This window comes from Lissotriton vulgaris, chromosome 11 (assembly GCF_964263255.1).
Source record: "Lissotriton vulgaris chromosome 11, aLisVul1.2, whole genome shotgun sequence".
Taxonomy (NCBI): Eukaryota; Metazoa; Chordata; class Amphibia; order Caudata; family Salamandridae; genus Lissotriton; species Lissotriton vulgaris.
The window spans coordinates 342,671,044-342,679,729 of NC_141699.1; the positions used below are offsets into that span (position 1 = coordinate 342,671,044).

The window sequence follows — 8,686 nt, forward strand, 5'->3', positions numbered from 1 at the left end:
GACCAGAGCACCTGAAGTGAAACGCGAGCGATGTATCTATGGATTGATCATTAAGAGGTAATCTTGTGCATCTCATTTCTAATACCTACTTCACCCCCTAGTCCTTTCGCTTGTTCACTAGAAGGAAGCAGAGCCCGTTCTACTAATTGATCACACGGATTACATGCAGCACTTAGCCCATGCATTGCAGTGCTTTTCATCAGCCCAACCCTCACTAGATAAATAGATGGATCAAGCACAAAAGTTTTCAGCAGCAAACCACCACTTGCCTTAGTAACCCCTTTTAGATTCTGAACACATACAGCCTGTATTGAAGAGCCGTCCACTAGTCCTGCTGTGGATGCCAGTCAGTTGGACATTTTTCCACGGGTGAAATTTAAAGCAACCACATTCATGCCACTTAGCATATGGCCCAGATGTGGGGTGTATGTTGATCCCCGTCCATTATATGTTGGAATTCTTTCTGACACCTCACTTTTCCTTACACCACAGTCTACCTGTACCACTGTCCTGGTCATATAACTTAAATGACTCTTCTCTCTTTCATTACAGGTGGAACGGAGTTACAGGTCCACGCACAATAGGTGATTGCCACCGCAGCTCTGCAGGAGACATATGGACTATTTTCTACAAACCCTCCACTTCTATCTCAATCTTCAAGAAAAAACTGAAGAACCAGCATGATGACCGCAATCCTCTCGTGGGAGAATAAAAATGTTTACCTGTAGACCAACAGTGTGCTGCCTCTTCTCGGGGAAAGCTTTCCTCAAGAGTGTTTTTGGGATAATCATTGAGCTCTTAATAACTCGCCTACCAAAAACTGGATACCTAAAACTGGGACAGTGACTGATATCTGCTGCAGCTCGTCTATTAATAGGCCATGAACTGTGGGGCTAGGCCACTGCTGCATAGTCTCATAACTGTACAGGCTAAAGAGGTCTTCCAGGCCTCCGCGAGCTCGCCAGACTGAACAACATGAAAAAGGAAATGGGACCCCAACTTTTAGGTGGAACAAAAAGCCAAAAATATGGTGCAGTGACAGCTTGGGCAGTCCGGCACCACAACACAAGAGTGCCATAAGACACACAGGGGCCACCTGCCCCAAGAAGTCACAGCATTGCAATCAGGGTCCGAAGATGGTTGTGTGTCTGATATGTCTCTGTCTTCTTTCACAAATGGGTATTATTGATGTTTTTAAATAATGGTCAGCCATTTTTTCTCTTCATCAACAAAACATCTTCACAACATGTGTGGACCAAAGTACCCAGGCAAGCAACTCTTTAAAACAAGAGACAGACCCTCACACACCCGCTGTTCATATTGCGGATAAAAATGTTTTGGAGGAGATTTGAGAGAAGCTGATCTGCACATTCACCTTGCTTGCTACATCCAATGTAGGGAAGGAAACAGATCTGATTCTAGCAACACCTGCCATAGTGCCTGCAACACTGCCCCTCCTCTAAGCAACAAAGGAAAGGTGCTTTAGGGATGGCAGAGTAGTAAAAAGAGGACTGATGTGGTCTGCCGTCACATCTCGGACCTCTATGCAAGGTCGCTCATTTTCCAGTCTTCTTCAGCTGGAAAACAGATTCTTGTGTCCTGTGTAGAAAATCATAAGTGGTTATTGCTCACTCACCTGCAGTATTGGAAACCAGCATCCCTCTGAAAAACGCCCTATTAAGTGAGTGAGTGTGGTAATGGTGTGACTGGATACCATAACAGCACTTTCCAACTGTCATGAGAGTACTTTTATTTGCATCAGGCTTGGACAGGTACAGGAATGGGCATGGGGTATCTGAAGCCACTTCTAGCAGTTGCCTCAATTTCGGCTCTCTCACCAAAGTAGAGCTACAGATTGTGAAATTAGAGTTCTGATTATTTTTGCCCCATGGAGAATCTGTGCATGGTGAGAATCTCTTCAAGCTAAAATCCCATTCCTGAGTGAAATTAAATCATAATGTCAAAGACTGTGAAGCTGTAGGGAAACAAATGCAGGTGAAGAGATGTTGCACATCTCCACCCTAAAGGGAGGTCATACCTCACATTTGCAGCCATAACCTTACAGGAATGTCAAAACTGAAGAAGCCAAAACAATGTAGAAAATCTGATTTCAAGTGGTATTTTTCCTCTGCAGCCACTGCTGATCCAATAATTCCCTCAGCTGTCAGGAGTTCCCGCCAGCCTAGCAGTTGTTATGGTTGTTTCACCCAACAGTCTCCTACCTGACCGCAATAACCCATATTCTGAGCGTATTTCTAAATCACTGTTTTTTATATTGAAAGCTAATGCTGTTAGTGTTTACAGAATGCTGGATTTACACTACAGAGAAACTCTGCTGTCCTTTCCCAGCACCTTCTGCATAAACTGTAGTTACTCACCATTTTAGACCCTCAATTACCTTTTGTGTTCTGGTAAATAAACTCTAAAGGGGACTTGTGTGATCCACTCTACTCAGTTTCTTCTAAACAACCACAAAAGAGTGGATAGCTTAGGTCTTCAACAAATTCACTGCCACAGAAACTGTCCCCCTGACCCATTGCTAGAGCTAAATGCCTCTCTATGTTCTCTACTTAGCACCCAACTACCGAAAGCAACTGCTGAGATAAATAATTTTAGACTATCCTCTGAACAAAGAATTAATTCATCTTCATGAGCACTTAGACTAAACCCGGCACACTTAAATTTGGATTCTTTTTATCCAGTTACTTTCCCTTTATCATCCTCTGTATACTCTGTTTTCATTGACTGCACAAGCTTTCTCACAGCTTATTACCTTGTTTAGTTCTTCCAGTTAAGTTTGGTTGTGGAAAATCTTCTGAAATAGCATTTTAGTTCTACGTAGATGTCCCAGCAGGTTGCAAATGTGTAAACATATTGAAATGTAAATTTAGAAGAGCCTCCTTTCTTTGGGCAGTGAGCAAGCTCCATTCTTGTTTACCAGTAGTTAGGGCGTATAATTCTTTGGTGGAAAATTTCTTCTGCATTCTGTTGAAGAGGCAAATGGGAGACTTTTTTGGTCCTTAGTTTGCTCATAACCTTCATTATAAGAATTTTGATCCTTCAGCAAGAGGCTTCTTTTTCCTATGTTATATGTCTGAGATATCTTGATTCTCCAAACCTTATTCACCTTTGCTCTGACTGCCAGTCTCGTCATAGTTCCATGCACTTACATTCGAAATATTTTATTGGTAGCTTGCTTTTTACCGTATAGTTTTGGGAACACCGTTGTGAAATAAGAATTGGGAAATGGAGAAATGACTGATTCTTACCAACATTCTATGACCTGGTTCACCTGTTTCCAGTACTGGGTCTGCACAAGGATCTGTGATCGAAAGATATAACATGGTGAGCTGACACAAAACAATAATGAGATTTCCTCTTACTGTTTAGGCGTGTGTAAAGGATACAGCTATTTTCCCGCCCGTATGATCTATTCAGCAACACACCTCAGAGCAGTAGACCCAGTTTAGTGCCAACCTTATTGCATCCCAGTCGAACATTGCGCCCACTACCAGCAGCCAGTTCAGTCGCTGATTTGCAGCAGACTATCCAATCAGTGTCTCTCCTTAAGAAAAGTCCATCAAATCAGAGTGCCTCCCTATTAATCACCCACTCAATCACAATGCTCATAGTTCTGAAGAATCTCCTCTCAATCTTTTCACAAAATACATCTCATTATTTAGCATTTGCCCCCATGAAGTGCCATTCAGCTTTGTCCTAACTGCAAATATAACCCACACACATAGAAATCTAACCACACCCTATCCAATCTTTGTGTTCACATAGCTGCTTTCCATCAAATAAGTATGTCCTTCTGAATGCAGGTCATTTAATCAGTGTGTCCACCATGTCCTTATTCACATAACTGTAGACCATCCAATCAAGGATACCCCTAGTTACATACCAACCTATCAGTGTTCATGTAACAGTAACTCATCCAATTATTACATCCTTATAACTATCCCATGTAGTCATTGTACCCACCTAACTGCAGGCCATCTTGTTGTTCCTTGAATTCCATTAGTACTTCTACCAATCATCATTGCTGCCTAAACCAAATTCATTCAGTCAAGATATCCACCAAAATGTGGACCATCCATTCAGCCTGAATGGCTAACTGTAGTCCATCAATAAATATACCTTCCTCATTGAATTACATGATATCAGACAGAGCATTCAATTTTGCTACATAGTTCAAGACTTTAAGTATTTTATATGTCGATTAGGTTGTGGCATTCCACCTCACTGATTTATCGCCTCCTTCCTTTCTTCCATCATTCTTCTGAAGGACATTGGATGTAGAGGTCTATCACTCCAGCCCACAAGTACACTATGTACAGGACATAACTGCAGCACATAGTCAGAAAGAGTGATCAAGGTTTACTTTAAATATGTTGTAGAAGCATATTAATGGCGGAATGCCCCATATAGCTGCAGTATTACAGTATAGCTTCTGTATTTGCTTGTCCAGGGCAAAGTTAGCCAATGCAGATTTATGATGTCGCTTTGTGTACTATTCTTTTCACTGAAACTGAACAGTGAACACCCACAAATGGTGTAATTTGAGATGAAAACTAAACACGATGGTACCAGTGTGACACATAACAACAGTGATATAGTTGTAAAGTTAGTGCAATCAAAAGCAGACTAAGGGACATTGATGGCCACCATCATACGATTTTCAGATTAAGGTCAGCTTCCCTTTGGTGAGCAAAAAAGGTGATAATCCCTTGCTGTTAACTGATATTACCTTCTTTCAATTTGAAGATGCAACCATTCAGCTGACCTTAGGACCTTGCAATCCAACTACTGGACATTTTTAATATCTCTGGGAAACAATAAATTCTCACTAATTTGGCGCCTCTCAGAATTTTTGAATGATGTTTATTAGTTCACATAATTATTAGCTGGGTTAAAAAATCTATTTGGTGATTAGAGGCATTTCCAGTTATATTTGGTGGTCATATGATCTCTTGATTATCTTGTGGTTGAAAACATTCTCCCCTAACTATTGCCATGACCCATCTTTATATTTGCACATTGTGATAAAATCGCCTTTATGTAAGAATGCCATTGTCCACTAATCTAGGATGTGATCATAGCTTGCGTCAGCCATCCTTTTAACTAATCTGGTGTCTTAGCCTTGAATGTTTATAAAGCACTAACCTTGATTCACACATTCGAAGCACAGGATTGATCATCATGTTCTAAAGCGGCAGTGGCAAAATGGCTTCTGTGGCCTTCTTTTCCATGAATATAGGATAACATAACCCGTTTATACCACGTCGAGACTCACTCAGGAACTCATATGAGTGTAAAACCTTGTTTCAGGCTGCAGTTCCAAGCATGGACATGCTTTCTGAAAAGCCCTAGAACTCTCACACACTGGAGTGACAAAAAACCATGGCCCCCTTTGAGTGGCGTAACAAACGTTGAGGGGGCTCCCCTGCAATGTACATAGAGGTGCCCCCACTCTGGATTTAATCCAGAGCTCTCAGGCCTGAGTAGTTGTTGAGGGGCCCCCTGCAGTTCAGGGGTCCCCACATCGCGGAAGCTGCGGGCCTGTGTTACGCCCTTGCCCCCTTTTGAGACGTAAACAAGCTAGAGTTTCAAGGATGGCTGCTGGCCTTTCTGAGAAGCAATTGACATCAAACACACTAGGGTTATATGAAGCATACCTTTCTGAGAAGCAATTGACATCAAACACACTAGGGTTATATGAAGCAAACAGGTTTTTGCCACAATCAGAGAGGGACAGGACTTAAGAGAAGTCAAGAATCTCTCCTAGGATAAGGTAAGAAATGTTCATGACTAGTCTTGGATTCTTTATTCCAAGGTAGAGTCAAGAGGACTGGATGCCCTGAGAATCAACTGAAAAAATCCAGCCATAGATTTAGAATGAAGAATGGGCCTTTTGAGAGGTCAACAAACTGTACAAGATTAGTGTTACAAGATAGGATGGTCCTCTGATAAGCCAACAAAGCAGATCAGGATAAAAATTACAAGGAGGGGCAAGTCTTTTCAAAAGTCGTTGACTTATCTCCTCCACGGGAGAGGTGCAAGGAGGCACAACATTTCACTGAATCTTACCACCGTAAAATTGAAGTGGAGATGGGCATTTTGAGAATGTATTAATTGAGATGTTTCAAAGTACAATGACAAGAATTCACGGAACCCTCATGCTCGGGGAAGACTCTTCCAGGCTACACTTACTGCGATATCGGTGCACTCTTTTTTTGTGCAAGATGCACTTGTATGTTAATTAACAGGATCCCAGAACACCCTATAACACTCATAGACAAGTGGTTTCATGGCGCTGAAACGAGACAAACGAGACAACCTAAAGTAGTACTAAATTATTGTTATTATTTTTTTTTACCAAAAGTCACATTTTCATGCTTTTCCAGAGAGTAAAATGATTCTGTAATTTGCTTTACACAAGAGGCAGAAAATTGCAAAAGGGGGGCTGCTAACAACAAGAAGTCCAGAATAGGTGACAGGGAGTGGATTTCTCCATTATTTATGTATACAGCTTCATTTAGATCATCCTTCTGCAAGAGAAAGGGTACATCAGGGGAGAGAGATCAAGTAACAGTATTACATCAAGAGTCATGAATTTACTCCATCCGTTCTTTGATGTAATCCGAGTTGCTTTTTTTTAACCACATCCAGTGTTTCTTTCTAAAAATAAAAGACATTAGCTATGAAAACATGAACTCATTTTATATTCATCCCTTTCCCAGTATTAAGGGTTGTCTGACCCTTAGAGGTCATTCTTCTGGTATTTATGATGTGTTTATAATGAAGACAGTTGTACCTAAATATGTCATTCTGTGAATGACTAACTCAACCGAGTCAATTATTTTTTTCTAAAATGCAATACTGATCTGTTTTTAGAGATGCTGTAAAATTTTACAGTTAAATAGTGTGTGTAGAAAGATTATAGAAAGATGGATATATAAATAGATAGATAGATAGATAGATAGATTAAAGAAAACAAAATTATTTCTAAATAATAAGTTGTTTTCAGATATCACCTAATATAGCAATAATATTCCGTTATTAAAGTCTGCAAAAAAACAGGTGTTACTCGTACACAAATGTATGGTGCTCAATTAACCCACCTCGAGGAAGTGATATCAGCACCGAGTGCTTAATTTGCTGAACCATTTTGCTGGCACAGTTGCACTCTTGCAAAGGCAGCTTTAGATATTATGCTATCTCACCTCATGTTGAGTTGAACTATTTATAATGTCATTTAAATTGAAACTGGACCATGGAAGTGTGTGGGCCTTTCGACAGCTCCTCATACCAAAAGAACATTTTGGAAAAGATCAGTAGATGTTTGTAAATAACTTGCTTCTGTCATCATTTTCAGGTGCCATGCAAGTCAGAGTGAAGAGAGGTTCTCAGGCCTCTGAGCTATTAGTGGTTGCATTCTCATTCAGTTCTAATGGAGTGCTACGCAACCACGCAGAAGTATGAGGATGGATATAAGGGATACATATTGGGTAGCTATATACTCAATAATCCAGAAAGTGATATTGGCATTACAAGGGCAGGAATGCAGTATAAATATCTATTGAATAATATGTAAACAGTATTCAGATTAAGGGGGTGTAGATGATGGTGCTGCAAATTCAGTAATTCATTGGTGATATTGCAGTATCGTTATCAAAAGAGGTAGAACTAAAGGTGTTCTCCATGTCTTGGGCATCACTGCTGTTTTATGAACCTTAAGTGCCCAGAGATGTAGGGCTGGTGGCTGTAAACATGTCTACATTCTGGGGATTGCAGTATTACTGTTCCTTATCGTCAGGCAAGTGGAAGCTTCGGGCTGTATGCATGGTGGTACCATCATCCCTGATTGACAGGAGAGGTAGAGTTGTAGCCGTGCAAATGCCTGTAAACTATAGGTGGTGATGTCACACTTGATTGACAGGCAACTTAGATCTAGGGGAACAGCACATTTCGATGTCATTAATGGTTGTTTTGAGATTCATGGTTGTCAGGAGACATAGACACGAGGGCCATCCAATTGACAACATCATTCTTCATTTAGAGAAGCAAGAGAGAGGGGGAGGTGTTGCTATGCCTGTAAATTATTGGTAGTGTAATTCTCATTTTTGATTGACAGAAGAATTAGGGTTGTGGGTGTGGTGTTTTTTATGTATCATTGATGGCGTTATCATTCCTGGTGTCCAGTGGGGCTCAGGGCTGTGTTTGACATTCTTCAAAGGGCCACGGTGCTATGGACAAGTCTGTAAATTATTGATAAGGTTGTGTCCCTTTAGATTATAGGGAAAGGTGAAACCAATGGTTTTCTACAGGTTTCTAAATTGTTGGTGGTCATATGATAAATCATAGATGTCCAAAAATCCAGGATGGGGACATGCGCATGATGGTATCACTGTTCATTATTGCCAGGAGAGGTAAATATGTGGACTGTGTGTGTGTCTATAAATTATTGATCCTGACATCATTTTCAATTGCAAGGAGAACTTAAGCGTGAGGTGGTTAACAACAGTGTGCATTAGTCGGATGCTATCAGTAGAATTCAGTTTCTGTAAACATTGAGATGGGACATCATTTTTTACTTTATTTGAGGTAGTTTGAATGCTGAGTGTCAGACCTTTTACAGCCGGAGTTTAGGCATGTGCTGGTAAATTATTGTTGGCGCTAACAT

The 8,686-nt window shown here is 40.7% G+C and overlaps 1 protein-coding gene across 1 annotated transcript in view; it reads left to right on the forward strand.

Moving 5' to 3' along the window:
- The window catches only part of KREMEN1 (kringle containing transmembrane protein 1), a 363,157-nt gene extending 359,738 nt beyond the window's left edge, over positions 1-3,419 (forward strand). The window contains exon 9 of the mRNA XM_086943299.1: positions 553-3,419. Coding sequence (XP_086799425.1) covers positions 553-712 — 160 coding nt within the window. The 3' untranslated portion in view covers positions 713-3,419. The remainder of the gene's footprint in view (positions 1-552) is intronic.
- The last annotated feature ends 5,267 nt before the right edge of the window (positions 3,420-8,686 follow it).